At 45.9% G+C, this 24,611-nt stretch overlaps 10 protein-coding genes across 10 annotated transcripts; 5 read left to right on the top strand and 5 right to left on the bottom strand.

The window, feature by feature from the left end:
* The first annotated feature begins 42 nt into the window (after positions 1-42).
* Positions 43-2,755, top strand: M431DRAFT_20401 (hypothetical protein). The gene is made up of 5 exons (XM_024913367.1): positions 43-359; positions 425-1,129; positions 1,186-1,499; positions 1,551-1,898; positions 1,961-2,755. Exons 1-5 carry the CDS (start codon positions 189-191, stop codon positions 2,580-2,582), a joined length of 2,160 nt encoding a protein of 719 aa, XP_024769623.1. The 5' UTR covers positions 43-188; the 3' UTR covers positions 2,583-2,755.
* M431DRAFT_542508 (hypothetical protein) lies at positions 2,690-4,653 on the bottom strand (the record flags this gene model as incomplete). Its single annotated transcript, XM_024921127.1, has 7 exons — positions 2,690-3,124; positions 3,182-3,338; positions 3,392-3,480; positions 3,539-4,254; positions 4,312-4,398; positions 4,457-4,568; positions 4,625-4,653. 7 exons carry the CDS (start codon positions 4,651-4,653, stop codon positions 2,797-2,799), a joined length of 1,518 nt encoding a protein of 505 aa, XP_024769622.1. The 3' UTR covers positions 2,690-2,796.
* Positions 4,654-6,599: 1,946 nt separating this feature from the next.
* M431DRAFT_486470 (glycoside hydrolase family 28 protein) lies at positions 6,600-8,035 on the top strand (the record flags this gene model as incomplete). The annotated part of the gene is made up of 3 exons (XM_024916385.1): positions 6,600-7,196; positions 7,246-7,857; positions 7,910-8,035. 3 exons carry the CDS (start codon positions 6,600-6,602, stop codon positions 8,033-8,035), a joined length of 1,335 nt encoding a protein of 444 aa, XP_024769621.1.
* A 404-nt stretch (positions 8,036-8,439) lies between these two features.
* Positions 8,440-10,364, top strand: M431DRAFT_486469 (hypothetical protein; the record flags this gene model as incomplete). The annotated part of the gene is made up of 5 exons (XM_024916384.1): positions 8,440-8,706; positions 8,778-9,608; positions 9,655-9,714; positions 9,772-10,195; positions 10,252-10,364. The coding sequence occupies 5 exons, from the start codon at positions 8,440-8,442 to the stop codon at positions 10,362-10,364; spliced, it is 1,695 nt and encodes a 564-aa protein (XP_024769620.1).
* A 203-nt stretch (positions 10,365-10,567) lies between these two features.
* On the bottom strand, positions 10,568-12,127 carry M431DRAFT_9771 (hypothetical protein; the record flags this gene model as incomplete). Its single annotated transcript, XM_024924956.1, has 1 exon — positions 10,568-12,127. One exon carries the CDS (start codon positions 12,125-12,127, stop codon positions 10,568-10,570), a length of 1,560 nt encoding a protein of 519 aa, XP_024769619.1.
* Positions 12,128-14,876: 2,749 nt separating this feature from the next.
* Positions 14,877-15,934, top strand: M431DRAFT_153051 (hypothetical protein). Its single transcript, XM_024912866.1, has 2 exons — positions 14,877-15,289; positions 15,392-15,934. Exons 1-2 carry the CDS (start codon positions 15,016-15,018, stop codon positions 15,790-15,792), a joined length of 675 nt encoding a protein of 224 aa, XP_024769618.1. The 5' UTR covers positions 14,877-15,015; the 3' UTR covers positions 15,793-15,934.
* Positions 15,935-16,116: 182 nt separating this feature from the next.
* On the bottom strand, positions 16,117-17,582 carry M431DRAFT_534624 (hypothetical protein; the record flags this gene model as incomplete). Its single annotated transcript, XM_024920927.1, has 3 exons — positions 16,117-16,536; positions 16,601-17,205; positions 17,288-17,582. The coding sequence occupies 3 exons, from the start codon at positions 17,580-17,582 to the stop codon at positions 16,117-16,119; spliced, it is 1,320 nt and encodes a 439-aa protein (XP_024769617.1).
* Positions 17,583-18,858: 1,276 nt separating this feature from the next.
* Positions 18,859-19,784, bottom strand: M431DRAFT_499974 (hypothetical protein; the record flags this gene model as incomplete). The annotated part of the gene is made up of 2 exons (XM_024917867.1): positions 18,859-19,140; positions 19,194-19,784. 2 exons carry the CDS (start codon positions 19,782-19,784, stop codon positions 18,859-18,861), a joined length of 873 nt encoding a protein of 290 aa, XP_024769616.1.
* Positions 19,785-20,916: 1,132 nt separating this feature from the next.
* M431DRAFT_499948 (hypothetical protein) lies at positions 20,917-21,902 on the top strand (the record flags this gene model as incomplete). Its single annotated transcript, XM_024917862.1, has 3 exons — positions 20,917-21,214; positions 21,318-21,569; positions 21,700-21,902. 3 exons carry the CDS (start codon positions 20,917-20,919, stop codon positions 21,900-21,902), a joined length of 753 nt encoding a protein of 250 aa, XP_024769615.1.
* Positions 21,903-22,233: 331 nt separating this feature from the next.
* Positions 22,234-24,118, bottom strand: M431DRAFT_9767 (hypothetical protein; the record flags this gene model as incomplete). Its single annotated transcript, XM_024924953.1, has 5 exons — positions 22,234-22,289; positions 22,343-22,659; positions 22,710-22,981; positions 23,046-23,142; positions 23,223-24,118. 5 exons carry the CDS (start codon positions 24,116-24,118, stop codon positions 22,234-22,236), a joined length of 1,638 nt encoding a protein of 545 aa, XP_024769614.1.
* Positions 24,119-24,611: the final 493 nt, after the last annotated feature.

Here is a 24,611-nt window from a genome sequence, read left to right as displayed (position 1 = left end):
TCCGGAGCTGCCTCCACTCCCTCTGATTGGACAGCCGCACGTGTCGAAAGACCATGCCATCTCGACCTCGATGGCTGAGACCCTGGTCAAACAATGTTGCTCACAAGGGCAGGAGTCACTCTCCGTGCTGATTAGGCTTCACCACCTCGTCCGCGATTAGGGAGCTTCATACATTTCCCGACCTCGCAATGTCTCAGAGTACGTCTGGCGCGACAGCATCGGGTCCTCGTCGGATTGCCCCAGGCCCTATCTCCGAATCCGCTTCAGCTCCTGCTGCTGCCCAACGCCGAGGCCGTCTACCATCTCGACGGATCGGCGTGAGTGTCGCCTGTGAAGCTTGCCGGAAAAGGAAAACACGAGTATGTCTAGTTGCTGCAGGTAATCAAAATCAAAGACTTGAAAGCTAAGCGTCTGTACATTTCAGTGTAGTGGAAGTCGGCCGAAATGTCTGTCGTGCGTGCAGAAAGGGATAGACTGCCACTACACATCAGCCAACGCGACCGAAACGAACTCAGGAGTACTGAAACGGAAATTCCGAGAAGTCAAAGAAAAGACGAGCGATTATGAAGAATTCTACGACTCCCTTCGGGGTCTGCCAGACACTGACTCTCAGGCAATCTTTCAGATGATCCGAGGAGGTGCGGATATCAAAACAGTAATGCGGCAGATTCGGGAAGGGAACCTCCTTCTTCAACTGTCTTTGGCTCCCGAAACACAACGTCGATACGAGTTCCCATTCGTCACTACAATGCCAGCGGCCCTCTTGACTAGGGACAACCTATATCTCAGGTCCTTAATCTTCGAGGTAAACTTTCACGACGAAAACCAGCAACAGCTGAATATACCCCTGAATCCAAATAGCAGAACGGGATCGCCACAGTACATCTACACACAACCTTACCACAGTGCTGAGATTGTAAACACACGACTCTCTACCGTCGACATATCACGCTGGACGGCTGTCACCGCTGATAATGAGCTCATGAGGGCCTTGCTACACGCTTATTTTCTTCATGAGTATTCTTCATACACGTCATTTCAAAAAGATATTTTCATCCAGGCCCTAACAGACGGCGATGAGCGATTCTGCTCTTCGCTTCTCGTAAACGCCGTCTTGGCCGAAGCATCGGTGATTCCTCCCTTTGAAGTATTCAAGCAACTTTGGAAGCAAGCTAATCGTTACAGCATTGCTACAATGGGGTACAACATCGCGAACAATTCTGGAATCCCGAGAATATCGGTTATCGCTTCCTTGCAGAATTTAGACGACTCTGGGAGCTACAGTCAGAAAGGACAGATCTTCCAACTCTACAAGCAGCCATGATTGTTAATGGCATATACGTAAACAATGGCATAGATAAGCTAGGGCTGACATACCTAGACAGAGCAATCGCCATAGCAGAACACCTGCAGATATTCGGCGATAATAGCCACATTGAGGACAAGACTCTAAGACACGCAAGAAACTTCACTGCCTGGTGCCTTTATAAGTATCAGACGTAGGTCAATGTTGTCTTCTGTGGCTTATCAATGACTGACCTGAAGAACAGCATAATGGGCTACTACTACTTCAAAGTTCCTATGATTACAACCCCGCCTGTATTCGCCCTTCCCGACCCATATTTAGAACCATCGTGGTATGGCGACTTCATTCTAAAATATCCTGCAAATAACACCTTCACCTCGCTCTATTTCCCACATTTCTTCAATGCGGACGCAAAGTTTAAAATTCTTGTCAACGCCATTGCGACTTCATTATTCAATCCAGAGAACGTTGAGAGGACTCTCCCAGTCAATGTGAAGTCGCATCTTCGAGCCCAACTGGAATCGTGGCTAGCCGGTCTCTCGGTACCATTACATCCTAGTAATATTGTCTTTCCAGCACAATTAAGATTGCAGTGAGTAGCCCTCAATTCTTAGCGTACTACCTTAACATTGGCTTGCTGACACTTCGCGAAAGTATGGAATACCACGCCACCGTTTTGGGACTATTGCAGACGCCTGTCGATAACGACAGATCTTCCGCATCTATTTCTATTTCTAACCCAAATGACAATGAATTGTTACAAGAGGCTAATTCGGCAGCTATGATTCGGCTAGAAACCATAGTCCGCATCTACTATCTACGTCACAGTTACGAGTCTTGCAACACTTATCTTACGTTTTTCCTCTCAAACGTAGGCTTTGCCGCGCTAGAGAGATTAAGGTCTTCTGAAATTGATCATGAGCGTTTCAAGCACTTGATGTCAACGTTAATTCTTTGCATCAAGGGTCTGTATGATCAAGGACATCATGTGCACGTAGCCTCTGCCGTATATCGGCTGCTACGTAATCGTCTATTGCCTCAGGATTTGAGGTTCTTGCAAGGGTATATCCATTGGAATATTACAGAAGATGATGATCCTCTGATTATATCACATGTCCAATCAGAATGGCCAATACCTATTGTTGGCCGAGAGAAAGACCCAGAGGCGGCAAAATTGGAGAATCTTGCACGACGACTCAACGAAATGTCGGTAGACTCTTCAAGAAAGACAAGTGAAGAAAACGAATCTGAAACGAGATACGAGGTTATGAAATGAGCTCCTGTCGCTGGACTGGAAGGATACTAAGGAGGAATTAAAATAGAATTAGTGGATTATAGAATGACAATCCGGGAGAGCAGGGTAATTGAGCACACATCAAATTGCATCCTTGATATCTAATTAAAGAATCATCTCAATACGACCATTTGTTTTAATTGGTCATAGCAAAGTTACTCGCACGGTTATTTGCCATTGTAGTTAGAATGTGCCCCTACACCACGGATATTTTGTTATCCTCGCACTGATCAACTACGTTGACTTCTTTAGTGTGAATATCAGGACCACCAAGTATCTGAGCACCCTTATCAACGTGGTTAGCACCGCCAAAAAGAACGTCAATTTCTTCCAGTGGAATTTGCTTCGTCTCGGGAATGAAGAAATAGACGAATACGACGAGGAGGAAATTCGTCGCCATGAAGAAATATAGGCATTTGAGACCTTCGTTCTTCAAAAATGTCGGAAAGAATTGTTGGAAGATCGTATTGGCGACATTTTGCATCTGACTACACATGCCGATGGCCTGAGCACGAACATTCATACTGGCATAAGATTGTTAGAACAACGGGGCCGGTTGCTGGCTGGTGTAGCTTGGTTACCTGAAGATCTCAGAAGTCCAAATCCAAGTGGTGGCGCCCCATGAGGGCTTATAAAAGAAAATGAAGAGAAATAGAAGGAACACAATGGATATTCCGACAGGCTTCGATTTGGTGCCGTTAATGTCGGGAGTAGTTTGACCGATTACAGGAACCAACACTATCGGCAGTTAGTCTCATTGTGTAGACAACAACTTTAGACGACCGACTTACGCATGCAAATACCCATACCAATACCTCCGACTATGAACAGCCAGCGGCGACCAAAACGGTCGGCTGTCCATGTTGCGTTAAGAGTGAACCTGCCCATTATTAGATCTCAGATGCGATAGACCAATATTGGATGGTGACAATTCTCACAGGATGCCAAACGTTGCATTCAGAGCATTAATAAGATTAATAGTCTGGGTCGATGTCCATACTTTCTTGTAAATGGCTGTTGAATAGGTGTTCAATGTGCCTTGGCCACTGAGCTGCTGTCCAACATTAATTATAAAAGCGAGGTAAAGTCGTTTGCGGATGGAGGGATCCTTGAACAACGCAGTGTAATTATTGCTGATGGCTTCTTTTTCGTATTCAAGCGCTTCGCGGATAGCCAAAACCTCATCCTCAACTTCCTGTTCAGTCTCACGGATCTTACGAAGCGCAGATTTGGCAGCTTCGATATTGCCATTCTTCTTTATATGCCAACGTGGGGATTCAGGCTGGAATGGTAACAAAATCATGATAATAATGGGAACCATGATCTGGAAAATGACCACCATTTTCCAGTCCCACTCACCCAATGTACTGCGATGGAGAGAGCAAGCGTAGTTGATCCAATAGGCAATGAATGATCCCACAGAATAGAATAGCTGCCAGAAAGCCATAATAAGACCCCGGATAGGAGGTGGTGCCATTTCGCCGATATAGACTGGTCCAGCCGTCAAAGCAATGCCTTGCCCAAGACCGACAAGCACACGTCCAGCAATGAAGCAGCCCAAGTTATGTCGGGGAGCAAAAGTTTGCATGAAAGTGGCGATGACAGTAAGAAGGCATCCAGTCCACATGCCCCATCGTCGTCCTAAATAGTCGGCCTGTACACCTTGTCAGTTTATGTATAATTTGATGAGATGGCACAAGGCAGTGCTCACAAGAGGGCCGCCGAAGAAGAAGCCTGCAACGATTGCACCAATAGTGTACGATGTGTTTATCAGGCCAATCATGTATGTGTCCCGTTCCTGTGCGATATGTCAGTGTCGGATCCGGACCACTCAGCGCGACCTGCGCATCACCTACGGTATCAAGATCAAAATATGCCAGCCAATTTTGTGAGCCTTGAACAGAGTTGTACACTGAAGCATCATATCCGTAGAGAACCATGCACATTGCCGCCACCATGGATATATACCTAACAAATTGAATTAGATGGGCTGTTATACATAGAGCAACGAAGTCATGTCTTACCAATTGTATGCCCTTTTTGAGGACGCCATGATGAAAAACTCAAAAGCTGGTTTCCGACCTATGTCATATAGATGAAATGGCATACAAAGATCAACTACGAATGGACGTTGAAGATATATATACGAGAAAGCCCCATTTAACCTTAAATAATTAATGAACAGAGGCACAGAAGCTCCCCAGAGTCACCGCGTTGGCTCCAACACCGAGCTCCTACTCTGAGGTGCCAAGGCCAATTTTATGCATGGTATGGCGATAGTGCAGGCCACTTGCTTCCTTCAGTAACCGATTCCCTGAGTGGTTAGGCTTTATTTTACGTTTTCATACGCGTAATTTGCCTAGGCCATTACGGCTAATTCGTCGTGAATATCGCTGTGAAGGCTATGACTCCAAGAGGTATGCGGCAGCCAGCTGTTAAAGCGTGGGCATGCAGCCGCCAAGTCTCGCAATTGCGCCTTGATGCATCCTACGAATATACTAGCGCCGGAAACTGGAATTTCCATCCATACCGCGAAGTGGGAAAGCAGATCAGATGGCAATTTGGCCAACTTACACATGGCTGGAAGAAGAGGTTGGGTAGGCAACGGTAGCTGAGATTGCCTCGAATTGGCCACATGGACGCACTTGATCAGTAGTCATAATGTACAGTACATGCATATTGATATAATTTAATACCCTAGTGAAGAACATCCAATCGTCGTAACGGTAGGCAACCTCAATTTAGACATGTGCAGGCCGTATCGCCACATTTGGCAAGCTCAGTCACACCCAGATGTTGATGAGTATCTGGGGTAATAGCAATAGGGCACTTGTCTGAATCAATTCCAATGGGAGACATATTAACTGGTACATGGCGATTGAGCATAGCGAGATGTCATTCACATTCCGTGCGCTTCTGAAAATGTCGGAACGTGCTGGTGATAGTTGAATCGACTATTGAGCCACACTCGCCATACATGCTATGGGCAAACCACCGCTTTCGGATAATATATGAGAACGGAGAATGCGAGGGAGCTTTACTCTGTCGGACAAACAATTGAAGATTCTCAGGCGCCTTGGAAGCGGAGAAACCGACGCAGTGATCGCATTTAATCTCACCGACAGGGTTTCGACAGATGTATACCTGGCTAACTTTTATTCTACAGTATAGACAATCGAAGTTACTCTTATAGGGTATCATGGTGCGTTAGAATGAGGGCGTAGCTAAGAGGCACTCTTGGTCGGCTTCTACTCGGCCGTAATTACCCCGAGCCGTTACTCGTTCTCATGATCATGAAGAGCACCTCGGGAACTGGTCGGTATTGCGCCTCGATCAATACCATTTCTGCTTTAGTTATAGCTCAACTGAGCTAGGAGTTGGATGCAACATCATTCTTTCTGTAGCCCGAACCGCGTTCACATCCTTCCCATGCTACCGCTTCATTCGTTCGGATAAGTCTTTCCGCATGCATTAGCCAATATGATAGCCGCTCCATTCAAGGTCATCAGTCTGGTCCCATTCAAAGCCGTAAGATCCACCGCAAATGTATGTACGGGATCCAGATCGCGAGTCCATCTGGACGAAGGGTTGAGAGTACCAAGATTGGCATTGTACGGGCATCCACCCCCGCATCCGAAGATGAGATTTTCGCCCCATGCTTTTGCGGGGGAAGAATCATACAGACTTCTCAAACTGTTATTGGCGGAATATTCTGACTGCTTCGAATACCAGTTCCTAATTTACATGGTCCGAGGGTCGAAGTAAGTGGCGCCTAATATTAGGTATATCAAACGTCGGTACAAGGGATATGTAATGATCGATCTTCACTTTTTCTTCGCGATTCGAGCAACAAATAGGCAAATATCCGGAAGAATTGAAGTAATTGTACATAAATCGTCTCTCAAATGCATTAAACGTGAACGAATTGTAGTATCTCAGGCTCACCTCATCCTGGTTTCCCTAAACATAAACCGTTTCTTCCCAAGCAAGAGAATCACAATGACTATTCTTAGCACCATTATATTTGGAGTGACGGCTTTATCCTTTTTGGAGCCCATCAACGCCCACAAGACCGTGCTTGGGAGGCCCAACCTTCATTGGGGACCCAAGACGCCAGGACATCAATTTCCTCACTCTCCGAAACGCCACAAGACCTGTTATGTCCCTAGCTGCCATGGCTCTGGCCGTCATGGCAAGAATGACGATGCCCCTGAAATTCTCAAAGCCTTCAAGAAGTGTAATAAGGGTGGAGTTGTGATACTGGATGAGGAGTATACTATTGGCTCTCCACTTGATCTTACGTTCTTGGAGGCTGTAGATGTGGCGATTACCGGCAGTATCAAATTCACCAATGACATTGACTATTGGGTGAAGAACTCATTCAAGTACGACTTCCAAAATTCGTCCGCTTTTTGGCGCTTCGGAGGGAAAGATGTCAATATCTACGGTGGAGGACAAGGTTTAATCGATGGGAATGGCCAAGCTTGGTACGATGCGTTTGCAGCCGAGCCTACTCTTCTACGGCCAATTTTGCTCGTCCTAGACGGACTTAAACACGGGTCCGTCACGGGTCTCAAGATGCGGAATTCCCCTGATGTGAGTACCTCTTGGACCATAAGTATGAAGCAAATACTGACACTCTCAGTGGTTTAACCTCATCGCTAATAGTAGTGATATCTTGGTTAGCAATATCGACATTGCTGTCAAGAGTGAGAGCAAAAATCCTGCCAAGAATGGTGATGGATGGGACACATTCAGAAGCGACTCGGTTGTCATCCAAGATTCACACGTCAATAATAGTGACGACTGCGTGTCTTTCAAGCCCAATAGCACAAACATCATCGTTCAGGGTATGCAATGCAACGGCTCTCATGGAATATCAGTCGGTTCGTTGGGCCAATATCCAGCAGAGTATGACATAGTTGAGAACATTTACGTTTACAACATCTCAATGTCAAATGCGAGCGACGGTGCCCGGATTAAGGTGTGGCCCGGTACTGACACTCCATTCGAACCCGGCCTATCAGGAGGCGGAGGAGCTGGATATGTCAAGAACGTTACTTACGACACACTGTACAATGACAACAACGACTGGGCTATTGAGATCAACCAGTGTTATGGACAAAGCAACCAAACCATCTGCGACAAGTATCCCTCCAACATGACCATCAGCGACGTCGTTTTTAAGAACATGTGGGGGACGACGTCAACCAAATATGACCCAAAGGTTGGGACTCTGACATGCTCCTCTACTGAAGTAAGTAAAGGTTTACGAAGTGTGCCGCCTGTATTAACATGTAGTTTTACAGAAATGCATAAACATTGCCGCACATAACATTTCGGTGACCGATCCAAGCGGCAAGACTCCTCAATGGATCTGCACCAACATGGATGAGAGCCTCTTAGACATCAATTGTGTCTCGGCGGATTCTTAAGCTTGTTGAGCTTCTTGAGCATTTTGGGTTGCGGCGATGGTTGTTGGCATGGCGGTTGACTGTAAACATCCTCAAGATAAATCCATACTGTGGAAGGGACCAAAAACGCAAAATATATACTACCTAATTATGAGGGAACTTAATCCATTCTCTGCCCTTCGTCCTCCACATACTATTCCTTACTGGTCTTCCTACGATAGACATGCAGATAAACATGTTATCTTGCTCTTGGCACTGACTAATGACGGAATGCTGTGCTACTCGAGTTCGCGGCCATCTGCGGGGTATGAATACAACACAATCACCAACTGCGATCCCCCGCTTCTCATGATGAAATGGCCATCTCCGTGGCACTTTAGATTGACATTTATGCCACTTCAGTAAGCAGTTGGATAACATAAACTATGTCGCAAAATTTCGAGACCATTGCCGAGAGTAAGGCAATCTTGAATGCTATCCCAGAACAATGGCGGTTAAATATTACCATCCCCGCTGCCGAGGAACAACGTGATATCACTGGCAAATATATCCAGCAATTCTTAACCGCAAGTGAGGTTGAAATCACCGAAACTGATGCAGTGGGGATCTTGGAACATACGACAACTGGGAAATGGTCGGCTCGAGACGTCACTGAAGCCTTTTGCCACCGAGCGGCAATCGCCCATCAACTGGTCAGTTGATCGATTTGCTATCTCAGTATTCTCTCTTCCTTCTTCAACTCAGAGGCTAAGGAATTTATTAGACAAATTGCTTGCTTGATATCTTCATCGATGTTGCATTAGAACATGCTGACACGCTTGACGCATACTACCATGAACACAATAAACCCATCAGCCCATTGCATGGACTACCAATAAGCCTGAAAGACCAATTTCACGTCAGAGGCGCCGAAACCACAATGGGATACGTTGGTTGGATAGGCACCTTTGAAGGTCAAAAAGGCACCGGTAAAGAACGACACTTTGAAAGCCAGTTGGTTGCAGATTTGCGCCAACTTGGAGTCGTTTTCTACTGCAAGACTACTGTGCCACCATCGTTAATGTCACCAGAGACTCACAACAACATTGTCGGATACCTCTTCAATCCCAAAAATCGTCATCTAAGCGCCGGTGGTAGCAGTGGTGGTGAAGGTGCACTGCTTAGCCTTCGGGGTAGTCCTGTGGGCATGGGAACTGACATTGGAGGATCAATTCGTATTCCCTCCAGTTTCAATGGTGTTTACGGCCTGCGGTCATCTACTGGTCGATTACCTTATGAGAGAACTCCAAACAGCATGGATGGCCAGGAGAGCATTCTTTCCGTGGTCGGGCCCATGGCTACAACCCTTCGATCTCTGACGTTTGTAATGAAGGCTCTGTTAAGCATGCAGCCTTGGTTACATGATCCAATGGTGATTGAACTCCCATGGAGAGACGAACAAGCCAGTCGGCTACAAGCTACGATCGAGAAGCTCGGAAGCTCTGAAAAGTTGTCATTCGGTGTCTTGAGAAGAGACGACGTCGTCTTCCCTAGTCCACCAGTCCGAAGGGCTATTGAGATGGTAGTGAAGGCTTTGGAAAATGCTGGTCACGAGGTTTGTGTCTCATCTCAGTCAAGGATAAACACAAGGATGTTGACAGTATTGTCTCAAGGTTATTGAATGGAAGCCACCACCTCACTCTAGGGGGTTGGACATTGCGGTAAGTCTCATTAGGCGATACCTGTGGATATTCACTATACTAACTGTGTCTATGCAGGTGGAAGCCTGGATGTATGAAGGAGGAGAAGACATTCATAACGCGTTTGGCCTTTCAGGTGAACCAGTCATTTCACACATCTCGAGACGGTATGGCAACAAACCTGTGGAGCAGAAAAGAGCTAGTGATATTGCGGCAAACAACATTGCCAGACGCAAATACCGCAAAGAGTACCTCGACTACTGGAACAGTACTGCTAACCTCACACACTCGGGACAGCCCGTGGATGCTTTCATTTCACCGGTGTCTCCCTATGGAGGAACCAGGCCTAACACTTATCACTATGTCACATATTCGACGATTATAAACGTCCTAGACTATTCCTCAGTGACCTTTCCAGTCACTTACGTTGATAAGAATGTCGATGTTGCCGACGATGGCTACGTTGCTGCCAATCCTGCTGATCAGCAGGTATTTGAATCATGTAAGTACTTTCCCAAGTAAAAAGTCCCACTTGATTGGAGCTAAGAATGGCTGCAGATGATCCGGAAATACACGATGGAAGCCCTGTGGGACTGCAGGTTGTCGGTAGAAGGCTTCAGGAGGAAAAGACATTGGCACTAGCAAAGGTGATCACAGATCTGTTAGTTTAGTTAGGCTACCCAAGATGCAATCTGGACACCGATGATTCAATTCAGGAAGGCATCGGCTCGAATATGTCGTTATCTTTATTTATTGCCTGTATTAAGACTACTAAATGGAGCATCGAGCGCCTTGCTCACGACCGTCTCTCCAGGTATCATATTATCCAACGTAAAAAAAGCAACGCTATCGTATATACATGTCGGCGCTTTCTTTACCGGCCGAAGAACTTCAATTCCAGATATCTGGCCGGCGCATAGGTCAATGCCGTTACCACGAACGTAAACTCGTTGGCAACATCACCGCCGTAATCTCCGATGGTCTTCGCAAGAGGTCCGATGTACCAAGTTTCATCCATGCCCATGACCCAGGATACAATGCCGAGGCCGAATGCAACCGAAGCTCCGATACCGATGGGTAGTCTCGCGGGATCATTCCAGCCATCAAGGTCGTAGTTGTTGAAATTGCCCTTTCGGAAGATGAAATGCTCCTGGAATAAAATAATGGCATAGCTAGTGCACCAGTATCCAAGAAGACTCAAAAAGTTTTGCAAGTAGGCATTCAGCTGTTCTCTGCCGCCGACAGCTAGAGCAAGAATGCAGAGAAAGCAGAAGATTGTCCAGATGAATCGGGGGATTTGAGCAAAGGGTCGCGAGAGCTGCTGAAAGGAAATAGCGGCGCTGTAAATACTAATGACATTGGTGTTGATACCGGATAGAACGAGCAGTGTCAGTAAGAACTTTGCGAATCCTCGTGGGTACAACATTGTTTGGATCAGATAACCCAGTCCCTCGTCATATGCATCGCTCCATTCGGGCTTCGAGTTCAACGCCGAGGCAACAACGCAACCGGCAACCATGCCAATTGACGTAGGAATCGCAATTCCAAGAGTAGTCATCACAAAGACTTTAACTCGACTGACATTGGCCGGATAGTGAACATAGTAATCACTGACCATGGTGCACCAAGAGGCGCTTGAACCGTACACAATAGCCAGCAAACTGAGAATAGCACCACTAAGGGTAGCACCTGTGGCAGCTGGTGGCGAGGTGTTGTCTGCAAAGCGTCCAGTTTCGCCAAAAATGATCATAAAGATGACGAAAAAGATGAACCAGGCATATCGTTCGTAAACCAGAATAGCGTTCAGTCCGACAAACGAGATGGCCAATGCAACCACAGCCAGAATAACGATACCGAGAATCAGGGAGACGTGACCGTCAGATACGGCAGTCAAGGCAAGACCTCCCGTGATACATGATACAGCCGCCCAACCCATCTGCTGGATGCTGTTGAGTAGCGCAATGAGTTTGTTGGGCCACCAGCCAAAGCTGTAACGGCTGACACTGATCTGTCGTAATCCAGTCGCAGCTCCAAAGGTTGCACAGTAGCCAGTAACAGCACCACCAAGAAGCGAGGCAAAAATTGTGACAAGAATGGCCTGTTTGAGGCTCAGTCCGAACTCAGCGCCCAGAAATCCTGTTGCAAAGCAAGATGTGTTCATGGTTCCGCTAGCCCATAGCAAGGCCATCGTCAACTGCTCGATCCATGGAACCGGTTTCTTGTCTTCTTCCTGTTTGCGTTCGATGGCTTCGGATTCAATACCAAGCTTCTTGTCCATCTGGGCTTCCAGGTTGCGCAGCCGCCACAACAGACCACTCCTTGGTCCGCTAGGAAACGACTGTCCCGATGTATCATCAGATACAACGGCCGTGACATCCTTCTCATTGACAGGATGGCCAGCCGCCCTGCGGCCGCTTTCAGGGTCGTAATCCATCTGGAAAGATCTGGCTGTGAAGGCCTGGGGAAGAAGACGAAAACTTGCACCTCTTTTTTCCCGGTTGGAACTTGAGTCAGTGCGGAGCAGTTGCTTTTAACATTCCATTTTTTCTCTTCAGATAAGACAACGGAAGTCCCCGATCGATACCCCTGCTCGGTCGATTTTTCTTAGCGGCATCCTTTGCCCGCCCTCTCACGCGACCCAAAAAGATTGTACGGAGTACGAGGTAGGCTTATCTTGGGTACGCTACCAAAAAGGCCTGAACCAACTCGCCTTTCCCGTAGTTAGAAGGTCTGATTGCTGGAGGCCGTCGGCTCACCAAACCCGATTCTTGCCCCAACCGGAGAATGAAAAAACGCACATTACGTACGCTAATCATTTGATATTGCGGGGTGGAGACACGATATTCAGGCCGGTAGTTCGTAGTACGAGTGTGCATCACGTATGTATTGTTAATGTCTTACTGCTGATCGAGTGAGGGGTCGAGAAGAATGTGAAACAACATCTCGGACTCATGACAAATCGACATCCCTTCAATAGCTGAGCACTTTCACAGCAGCTTTTGAACACTGTTCTCGCTCTCAACTATATGAACTACATAGAGCCTTTCTTCCTTTCCATCATCAAGCTTGGACTCAAGTTTATCTGTATCAGGGGCCAGAGTCGAACAGATATCGAATTGGCACTAGTGGCCAAAGATTGAAGGTTAGCAGCATGATAGCACGACGCTACGGCACCGACTATCCGATATTCGGTGGGCAATTTGCTCCCCGTTGGCCGGAAAAAATTGTCTGTCGGTCAAGCTTCCGGGCACTAAGGCTGCGCGTGGCAATCTTGGCCGGATCTTTTGTTAGAGAGCACGGAGCGCCCCGTATCACCGGATACGTGTGTGCCTGGGGTAAGCGAAGGCTTGATTGTCTGAAGCACACTAGGAACTAAACATCGACTGTGGCGGAGAGACAGTGTAGATTGAAGTCAATTGCCCTCCGCATTATTGGTTGACGCTACAAGGCACTATTACTACAACTTTTACAAAGTACGGAGTAAACAGACTACATTCAGGTAGCTATCAGAGTGTGCAGGTGTGATGACCTTGGAGATTCCGATGCCATGGTTGACCCAAGCCGAGCTAAAGCGTAAGCACCCAGGCCATGTGTTTGGCACTTGACGGAGGGGGAAGTGGGATCTTCTCTGCATCACCAAATGAACCAATCTCGGAAGAGAGCGATGGTTTAGCATCAATTCAAGCAAACGAGTGCTGAGACCCGTTATCCCCAGAATTGCAGCTACGGGTCTCCAAACTAGGGTGGCCTACCATGAGATAAATGTAGTTTATTTTCAGCTTTGCCTCGGCGAGTTCCGCAAGCATTCCTCCATCTTAACATGTGCGCTCATTGTGTGTATTTTTACCAATGCTCCTTAAAGTAATGGCTCATTGCCACGCATAGCTATACAGAAATCTTGAAACGGTTGCCCGGAGAAGCCATTGCTGTTGATCAAAATGTGACTGATGCCACGAAATATACGACTTAGCCCTGTGTTTGCGATACGGAGGTGTTTGCATCCCGTCTAAGCATCCAAGACCGTGCCTAGAAGATGGTATTATCACAAATCACTCCACGTTCAGTACACTTCTTTGCAGCATATTCCTGAAAGCATCCTTTCGAGCAGCTATATCTTTCCTTTCTAGCATCAATGCTCAGGTCAATATTGCAGCAATCTGATTTTCTCATGAGATGTAGAGAAGAATGAAACCGCCTCGTTCTCTTTACATAGTGTCCAGCATGAACGAAGGGCCGTAACTCTGGTTCGGCCAAATACCCAAGAAGTGGTTTGGGGTGACCCGAGTTAGAGAACTCAATTAACCCATCAGGACTTGTAGGAGCTATGTTGAGCCTTGTATTCAACGAGAGAAAAAGAGAAAAGAACCCTAGAAGAGAGAAAGGTCAAGGTTTTGCCGCATTCACATCCCGAGATGACCAACATGAGGTCAAACGGTCACTAAAATTATCTGATTAACTATATCGTCATTTATCCCCTATGACATTATTCCATCCACGTCACTATACATTCCCCTACGCATTCATTATGCGACCAATTGTTTGCGATCAGATGACTCAGGTGAGGCTAGCCAGAATCCATACTATGTATGTTACTACAGCTCTACAGGCTATTTAGCACGAGGCTGTAGAGCGCAAAAATGAAGTGAGTAGCGTGGGGATGAACCGAGAATGCAGATGTCAATGTGCCCAGTTCTGCTCAGGCGCACAAATCATCTCGTGGCCAGAGAAATCGGTCCCAATACTAATCGTTGTAGATTTTCCGCTTCGCTCAGTTTCGAACATTTTAGAAATCATCAACCGCCGTGGTGTTGAGAGGGAGCAAGCATAATTGAAGCAGACCAAGCTGGTGCGCAATAATCACAATATCTACGACGTCCCTTATTAACTCGTGTGGTGTAGGCATCTACTATAAACTTCTGGAGGTCACGTAATAAACGAGTCGCATGCATCTTATCTAAAAGTAGTTGATAGTACTTGAATTTGGCACACCATTCAGTAGATGGCAGATGTACGTGATACGCTGCGCAAAATCATGGGTCGCGATGTCGACAGCTTCTCACCAACCAATAATCACTAGGTGCCAAGGTTCGGTGGGCCAAAGCTGCACGATTACAACGCTAAAACGCTGAAGAACGCATGTTTACTGCTGGAATGTGCAGATAGTGCGGTTCACACAGGGCAGTAAAAACTCAAAAGCTTTCAAATTTTTATCTTTCTCTTCAACAAAACACCTACGTGCAATCAGTCGTTCAGTCCGAGGCTACAATATTAGGCTTATCATTCAGTATTCTTTTCAACTCTTGAGTTTAACCGCTTCACATCATGGGTATCATCCGCAAGACCGCAGTTGGAGTGACTGTCGGCACAGCTGCAGCACTAGGCTATCTCCATGTGGCAACAAGCATCATCGCGCCGATTCCTCTCAACGACGCGATATACAGCTCCAGTGCATACAAGAAGTATAATCCGCATAAAAACGCAGCTACCAATGACATCTGCGTCAAGACAATTCCTCTGAATCGCATTCGCCCGGAATTGTTGCAGAAGGAGGGAGACCTGGCCTTGGAGCTCTGCCGTGGCGTATGGCATGGCTGGGGTGAGTCTTTTTTTTTTTTGTTAATCCCCGGCACCCCTCAGCCTCACCTGTGGTGGTATCAGCTCTCGTATTAGTATAGTCGCTTGTGTTAATAAAAGACAGGCTATGCCATACAGCGGTGGTACTTGCATCGCAAATGGTACGGTCCTGAGACATCCTCACAGCTATGGACGCGAGACCAGCTCGCTGCCTCAAAGTATGAGGTCGGAACGGCTGTGACAGATCACTTTGAAGTGGTTGATCACACGCCCAATGAAATTCTAATCCGCGCCGGCGGCACTCCTCGGGAGCAGGGTGGACGACCTGCAGATGGTTTGTTCGCCATTGGCGCTGTTGTTGACCACGATGCTCAAGTGGCGCGATTAACGCTCAAGAGCTGCCTTTTCTCCAGCCACCAGAAGATAGAAGGCGATAAGGGACCGATGCCCGCACCAGTGGAACTTCTGCACCAGTGGTATTCGCGCGTTATGCTGGTGAGCGCAGCCTCTCGGTTGACGCGGTGAGCGATTCACAGACATGATCGAAATGAACAACATGTTAGCTGAGAAGACACGTCGAGACTACGACGCTCCAGGGGAGAGAAAAGTCAACATTTCTATAGTTACTGGGATACTTAGCAACAAGGATTATGCATGCTATTCGCGCTATACTCCATAAATGAGAACGTGAATGAATAGTACGGAATTACCGCCATCATGATGGTGCAATATTTGCATCGCCATATTCCTCTATAACTACCATGTGATAGTAATCACATTTGACCTTTGCAAGATAACATCATTTATAAAACATATAGCTGCATAGTATACATAACATACACGACGCTACTAGAGTAAAGTCATGATACTCTGGGACGCATCCCATAACGCACGGCCTCGCGAAGAATGCACTGAATCAATCCAGAAAATGCTCCGAAGGATCGTCATTGCGGCTGCCCAGGATTCAACTTCAAGTTGGGTTGCTAACATCGAAATGCCAGTTGCAAACCATGACCAGTCCTCAGGGTCAGCTGCCTCCATACCTCCCATGAAGAACTGCCAAAATAATATGATTCCGTTGCTTTCTTCATGACAAAGAACCATGGGGAATAGAAAGTTTAGGAGATCCTTTAATTTTGCGAGGTGAATATCGATGAAAACTTGAAAGGCTAAAAATCGTCTTCGGACTGCTGCTAGACCCAGAAGAGCAGAAATCCTCGTGGCATCTCTTAGACTCTGTGTAATTATAGAACTGCTGAATATTTGGGACTGAATTGAGAGCAGTTTGTGTAGTAAAATACAGATACGAAAGCCAGATATACGTGCATCTCACGTTTAATTTTTCTCCTAGGCTCTTCGTATCGCACAATGTTTGAGCAAACGAGTCCATGCCATCTGGGAAAAGTGATCTAAACGGCGATATCAAGATGAGATCTCTATAAACTGTATCCTCAATATTGGCGGAGCTGATTTGAAAAGATCCCAAGAGGTCAACTGGTAGGGGAAACAATGGAAGGCTGTCATTCCGAGCGCGAGAATTCACTTCGACAAAGAGTAGCAGAAGGCGAGTATAAGGTTCCAGTGTCATATTTTCAAGGCCGCCACCAATTTGTACCACTTTTTCAAGAGCTGTAAAGTGCACTTCAAATTTTGCAGCGTCGCGGTACATATTGGCATGCTGGGCAAGAGCAAGAATGGGAAGGACAAGGCTGGCGGCCTGCTCCTTACCAGTCACTCTTAGACGACTCAAGACGTTGTTTATTGCTGCATTATGGTGAATAACTGACTCTTCCTTGTTTCTTTCTGGAGATCCTGTGAATTTTGCGGCTGCTAACGAAACATTACAAAGTAGCTGATGGAATGCAGCAGGGTCTCCCATGGCTATGGGAAGCCAGAAGTAACGGAAGCCGCAAAAGTGTTTTTTTGGGTCGACGTAAACTAATTGAAACGTAAGTATATTTTGAAAGAATAGGTTCGGAAAACGATCGTTGTCCGTTCCGTATTGTAAGTCGGTACCCACGCTGCTCAATAATTTCGTGCATGCGAAGAGACATTTGCACAGGATAAGCGGTAAAAGGATCTCGGCGACCTGATCCTAGCTCTTTATAAAGTAACTGTGGTTGCTGAGTTTCCAGTAGCATTGGATTAATAGGTAAAGAGACAATTGGGTTGCGTGGCAAAGGTCGATTGCGTGCAGTTTTAATCTTTCTGGCCCTTCCAGCTTTGATCATCGCCACCTGGCGAATGAGTTGTCGCCGTTCGCGATCGACTGGTTTGACATCTTCCTTTCCATGAATCTGAATGAATGAATACATGGGTATTGCCGTACTCTTGCTGATGATTCAAGATGTTTCGGAACAGAAGTCACGGAGAAGGCCCCGTGAAATATCCCCCTAGAGGACTCTCCTACTTGCTAGGGGAGCGTAAGCCTTATACTATCACCCGGCCAAATTGGCCAATAGCGCATACACGCCGACAAGGGCCGCTATACCTACCGAGGTAATAGACAAGGGTGTTTGTACCTCCTATTGCGAAAGAAATCTTACCCTAGATCATATTATTATTTAAGTTTTGTTTCTGTTTGTATGTCATAGGCTTTGTGAAAAATATTTCATCAAACGCCTTTGTTACCTTTGCCGTCACAAGAAATCTTTTACTAGGCGCCCGTAAGCACCAAAACCCTCTTGGTTTACTTCCAAGGAGCACCAGTAGCTCTTAGTAGTGATGCTGATTAATGTTCAGATCGACTATTTACTAATCAAAATTACGCAGCCTTGAACCTTTTTGCCATTTCTTTTTTAGCCCTGGCATATTCCAACAGTGTCAAGCCAACTTCATAAGCCATGTTCATATACCAGGTTCATATGCCGAGTTATCACTCCGTATTATCTTGTAAACTAGGCGCCTAATCACAGCGTGTTAGCCTAGCCGCTTTTGTACTAAATGAGAATGGAGTGATAGCAACTCAACGGATTAGCTACGTAAACCACAGCTTTCCTCTGGTCAGGCGGGTTTTTCTACTTTGACAAAAACGAAGAATATCGGCCAGATCTAGTTCTCATCTTTTGTCTTCTAATTGCTATTTCTTGACCAGACTTCGCGGCACGGGTGGGGTTATTCAAGGACGGGGTTGACACTGAGTGTGCATTCAACCGCGTTCCTTACACACTTGCACCACAAAGAAACCAACATGCATAAACTATAACTCTGTTCTTTCGTGGAAAACAACAACATTTTAGTTGGACTTAAGGTACTCGCAAATATCTCTAAGCTTGAAGTAGCCTCCTCTCATACCACTTCATCTTCACCTCTTGATTCAAGCTCTTCAAAGTTTATAACGACAGTCCTTTCACGACTAGGTCGGTTCTGATCGATAAGAAAACCCGACAAGTATTCCCATGGCACGTTTGGGACCAGCGCCGCATTCAGTGCATTCAACAGCTTTCTACTCTTCTAAGAGAAAAAATTTGGATAAGATGGGACAGTCTAAATGCACGTTCGCTTGTACAGGGAGTTAAGTAGGTGTAAACTGCAACAAACTCAAAGGCGCAAGATGGTACCAGTAACAATTGGCTACAAAGAAATATTATACTAGATGTTTTGAGACCAATCTAGTATTTCCGTCCCTATACGGTGTGGATGATCCTCCTGTAAAAAGTGATATCCTTTTCCAACAAAGATGCCTTTGGCATTGCGCAATGTATTCAGGTACCACTGAGCTTTCTCTGCTCTGATAACCCACCCAGGATCAGCCCAAAATAGTAGAGTTGGAATGTCTGCTTGCAGAAGCCAATCATGAGATTTTGTAAGCCTTTCATTCACATCTACCGGCACTCCTTCAATTGGGACTTCATTGGGCCACCTATACAGTGGCTCGCGATCGGATGGTTGTAAGAATGGTCTTGAATAGTAATCCATTTCTGCACAGATAAAGATCGGGCGATTCCATCAACCAATACTTTGTTGATAAATGCATTCTCATCAATCAAGAGTTTCCTTCCTGTCTGCTCCACTCTAAAGGATCGAAAGGCTTGTTGGATATCCCCTTGGGATGCATCCTCCCATGTTGGAAATGGCCTCACAAACTCGAAAAAGACGAGTCCTGCAATTCGATGTTCATTGTTGAAAGCCCAATCAAAACCTAAAGCTGAGCCCCAATCATGTGTTACTAGAATAACTTTGCCAGTAGGGACGACTTTCTCCAAGAATTTATCCAAGTATTCTGCGTGCTCGTGAAAGCGATATGAAATATTGGGCTTGGACGACGAACCCATACCGATTAAATCGAGGGTAATACATCGAGCTTTGGGCATAACATGAGGAATGATATTGCGCCAGATGTACGATGAGGTTGGATTACCGTGGATGAAGATATGTGTAATACCGATATCATCGTTTAAAGAATTGCCGGTGTCGATATATGCGATTTTACCATCCAATACATCGATAACATGGAGCTCGAAGGGGAATTCGCTGGAAATATTAGGTTCGGGTTCTGCTGGAGGGGTGTGCGTCATGGTTTTAAGTACAGATTGCTGAAAATGTTTCCTTCATGTTCATGGCATTGAGAGCAAATTGTTTACTGGCAAATTGATGCCACGGTAGACGTATTTTATATCCAGTACGTTTTAACAGTTATCAGCTTGCAGCAACAGAATAATATACAGCTTTACCTTGTCGGTGGCCTAATAGTTGGAATTCCCTGCCCAAAGAAGACATTAAACCTAAGCTAAATATCCGCTTATGCGATTCAAGTAAAGCGTGGCGACAAGAGTGGTGGAATGTATCCAGATTTGGGCAACAGAGTCAACTAGCTTGCATATAAATTTGCCACTCAACTTACCTGGTTGAGGTGTGTATTCATGAATTACGACTACGACGAGAGTGCACCTAGAAGTTATCCGGTCGCGAATACTACTATCCGTCGGAGTAATTTGTGTCCCCGACATGGTTAATTCTCATGCTCTATTACTTAGTATCATGCCTATATTTACAGTTAGAGCCGGTCTGGAAATTCTATTCTGACCCCCCCTAATCTGCAAGACAAGAAACACCATTTGCCTTAACAGGTTACTGTTGTTGTAGAAGTTTTGCCAATGATCAGCTTACTACTCCGTATACTCTAATGACATTCTTATTAGCTTAATAAACTGGGTACTTTATAAAAGTCGTGATGTTGATATTAAACAGTCTCGTAAGAAGTCAAGCCTGTATTAATCCCAGGAGAGCACTGTTTCTCTTTGGGTTGTGGCATGTTCCATGAATAACATTCACGACGAGATTCATAATCACATCTTTCTAATCGAGACACTTTTGCAATTCCACATACCGCTAGTGGAATACCAGTAACTGTTACTACTTGGTTTGTAAAGCAATTGTATAATACAGAAAATGCGGCTAAAAAAGGACCACTGCCTGCTATAGGCAATACGCCTAGATTCTGGCTCAAGAGGCTTTGTGATTACAAAGTTTAATAGATCTGAATCGATGTACTTCAATACAGTAACTATGGTTATGATGTTCTAAGCAGACAAACGCACATGAATAAGCTCTACTATATAAGGAGCACATAGTCACCCTCTTCTCGATTATCCTGCACTTCACATTCACACGACAGCATCATCAAAGCAACCTCTCAATTTCTTCAAGATGGCGGTACAAGGTCCTCTTGCAAACAAAATTGCAATAATCACGGGTTCAGGGAAAGAGAATGGGATTGGGGCTGCCATCGCGCTCACCTTAGCTCGTGCTGGAGCCCGTGTCACGATCAACCATGTGTCCGACTCATCTGCAGCAAGGGCTGTGGAAGTTGTCTCTACTATCGAGGCTGCTGCCGGTAAGGGAAGCGTGATCTCGATACAGGCAGACGTTTCCACTGCGGAAGGGACCAAAAAGATTGTCGAAGGCACTTTGAGTGGATTCAAGGTCGATCACATTGACATTATTGGTAAGAATCTTTCTCGTTTGTTGTAATCACATGTCCTTGTCTTGGAGACAACCCACGCAATTACTGAAAATTGATTCAATGCTAATTCTGTTGTTGTTCAAAGTAAACAATGCTGTCATAGCAACCTACTCGCCGACGCTCCAAACCCCGCCAGAAGACATATTCAGAGTGTTCGGAGTAGTAGTGGTCGGACCAGTCCTTCTTCTGCAAGCTGCATACCCACATATACCTCATGGGGGTCGTGTCATCAACATCGGCACTGTCTCCTCTAAGATGGGATTTTATCAGTTGCCGATTTATGCCGCTGCTAAAGCAGCCATGGATCAGCTAACCTGGACTCTATCGCGGGAGGTGAGTTTGCGCTCTATTGATGAAACCCGAAAGATATATAAGGAATCAGTTGTTGGAGTCGGAAAACAGAAAAAGGTCGCTAACATGCTGATAAATTGGTCGTGACGGCAAAAACATCACCATTAACACTATAGCACCAGGGCCAGTGGATACAGATTCGGTACCTGCTGTGGATCCTGGGTCACAAGCTTTGAAGAAGTGGCTTATTTCTCTCACAAGAGCTGAAGATAGAGTTGGAACGGTGAATGACATCGCCGATGCGGTTCTACTTCTAGCAGACGAGAAGAGTCGTTGGATTACAGGCCAGTACATTTCCGCCAGCGGCGGCATTGTGTAAAACACTGTTCATAGTAGCAGAAGACAAAACTTCATCATGATGGTCTGGCGAGTCCCGTTTCTCAGTAAATAGTGCTGGTATGCGGGCCATCGCAAAGAAGGAATACGCAGAAGTCTTCCATAGTGGTATTTTATTATACATCACAAGAGTTGAGCTTTTGATTCGAATTCCACCAAGTCTCCCAAACTGCTAGTTATTTATTTCTTATGCAGCGGGTTGGGATCTGCCCACCTCTCATAACATATGTTTAACTTGTAGTCTATATTGTTTAAGCAATCATCTAGATGTGTCTACTTGAACTGACTTATGTTACAGGAATCTAGAGCAATTTTTAGACAACAGATGCCATTATTGCTTCTTTAGATTGTAGAATGGACAGATATATGCCTATATGAACACTATTAGCGATTCCCGTGGACTTTTGTTGTGTTTGAACTTACCTGCTACCCGCCATCTGGACTGCAGGTGCTGGAGTAGCCATTTGTATATTGCTATTCTTTCCTTGATCTCTTTGTTTGAGTTGCCTTGACCCATCTCAATTGTGGTCAATGCTCCTTGAAACACTATTTGCATGAGAAACACGGGAAACTCTTCATCTAAGCATAGCCCTTCTTCCTTGTCTTTACGGAGACAGAATGCCATGCGCGCCAGGTTTTCCAAGACTCTTTCCGACTCTGCAAACATGTGTTTGTAAGCGTCTTCAGTTGAGCTGATGCGCACGCGCCGCCAATGAGCATCTTGAAGTAGTAATATGGCACTAACCACAAGTTAGTAATTATCATGGACTTCCCTGCCAGCTTTACATACCAATAAGAGACTGCAGTTTGACAACAGGTTGCAAGATCATGAGCGTCAAACTCCGACTTGGTTACGGAGATCAGTGCCCAAATTGTGCGCCGTAGTTGCGCAGTATCTTTTGCAATATCGACGGTGTCGTTTGGGTCGCCCGGTGGCGGAAGAGATGACAAGAACTTGAGAGCCTGATTTACTAGATAGGTTGCTTGGGCTAGTCGTGTAAACACGCCCATTTTAAGATTGAAGGCAGCAGATATCCGCAGATTATCTTGAGGCTTTGCAGTCTGAAAAGGAGCGGGGTTTATTAGGGGTGTCATCCATTGTTAGTCATAGAAGAATGGTTCTCACCGCATTCAAAAATGTCCAGTCATCCACTGGAAGATAATCATCGTACTCTGGATCTTTTGTTGTCAGGCCCCTCAGTGGGTTACCAAGGTTCAGGAATCTGTATCTCAGGTTAGTCAGACATCTCACAGAGAGAGTGAAGAAGGTTCACTCTCAAAACAAAAACACTGAGAAGCATACCGATCTAATATGAGAATCCCCCACCAAACTCTCCTCATCTCTTCTACTTCCATCCAAGGTTTTCCCGTGTTATTCTCTCCCGTCAAATCCACAAGCAGCTTATCTAAGCCCAGTGCAATGCCATACCTGGCACAGGCACCAACTGTCAAATAGGCAGCAGGATAGATGGCGTGTCCGATCTCATAGACGGCAATCAAGATTGCTGATTGCAAAATACAGATGGACAGGATTCCAGCGGCTTCTACTTCGCAGTAGAATTGTTTTGTTGCCTTGTAGAGTGCTGTTCTTCCATCTCGCTCATCTTGGGTGGTTGGTGTGCAGTACAACTTCATGCATAGCGAGAGTAGGATGCCTTCAGTCCGTCGGGGAGACAGTGGATTGAGGGCAATGTTGAAGAAATTCTTGCGAAAGATGACGGGGGTCCATATGACAACTTGCGAGAAGAACGTAGCAGATATGTCGCGAATTTGCTCAAACTCTCCTGTGAGGGCGGCAACATGGCTAGGAATCGTAATGTTGATGCGCGGGATCTCTAAACGTGCCTCGCGGAAAAGAGTGGGCGCAATAAACTGAATGGCTGTAGCCGTGCCGAATGATTGGATGGCGCTCGTTGTAGCATTTGGTGTTTCCAACGGCGATTGTTGCTCCCAATCACTCGAACGATCGCTATCAGCTGCTCTATTCACCAATAGATCATGTCTTGCTGGTATCTTGTCTTCAGTCGTTTCATCTCCGTCCGGTAAAACAACATACTTCTGGGCTCGGCGCTTAGGATAACGACAATCCACTCCCCTACGAATGCAAAGCTGACATGTCGGTAGAGTTTTATCGCAGCGTCTCTTGCTATGCCGGCACGAGAAGCAGGAAATGCGAGCTGCCAACTGCTGGTGTTCCATTTTTGCAACAAAGAGCATTTGATTCAAAGGCCAACGCGTTGCGGTATATTGCGGTAGTTGGCGGTGATTTATCAGCTGTCCACCGTCAGACACCGATACTACCGCCGAAAATCCGACACGAGTCGGGTATTGCTGAGACTAGACCAGGACGTTTACTCATCACGTACCCACCCTTCATCAACACAACTGCAATGTTTCTACTTGAAGGATTGGAATCAAGGATATCGATCCTGGGCAAATGAAGACGGGATGCCATATAGCGTACCATTCCGTGCGCGTATTGGGATAGTAAGGATAGTAATCGTGGAGTTGAAAGCGTGGAACTCCGTGATGCTTCATCAGCAGCGGACCTTTCGTCATTTGCATACGCAACACTAAGTTATGTCTAAATATGCCAGATGTACAGGTTTTGCAGCAATATATAAAGCCATGAGTTATCTTGAGTTTTTAGTATCTTCTCAACAAACAACAAGAGACTCAAGTTCATCACTCA

This window comes from Trichoderma harzianum, assembly GCF_003025095.1.
Source record: "Trichoderma harzianum CBS 226.95 unplaced genomic scaffold M431scaffold_16, whole genome shotgun sequence".
NCBI classification, from domain to species: Eukaryota; Fungi; Ascomycota; class Sordariomycetes; order Hypocreales; family Hypocreaceae; genus Trichoderma; species Trichoderma harzianum.
Note: the sequence above shows the minus strand (reverse complement) of the source record. Positions and strands in the feature narration are given on the sequence as shown.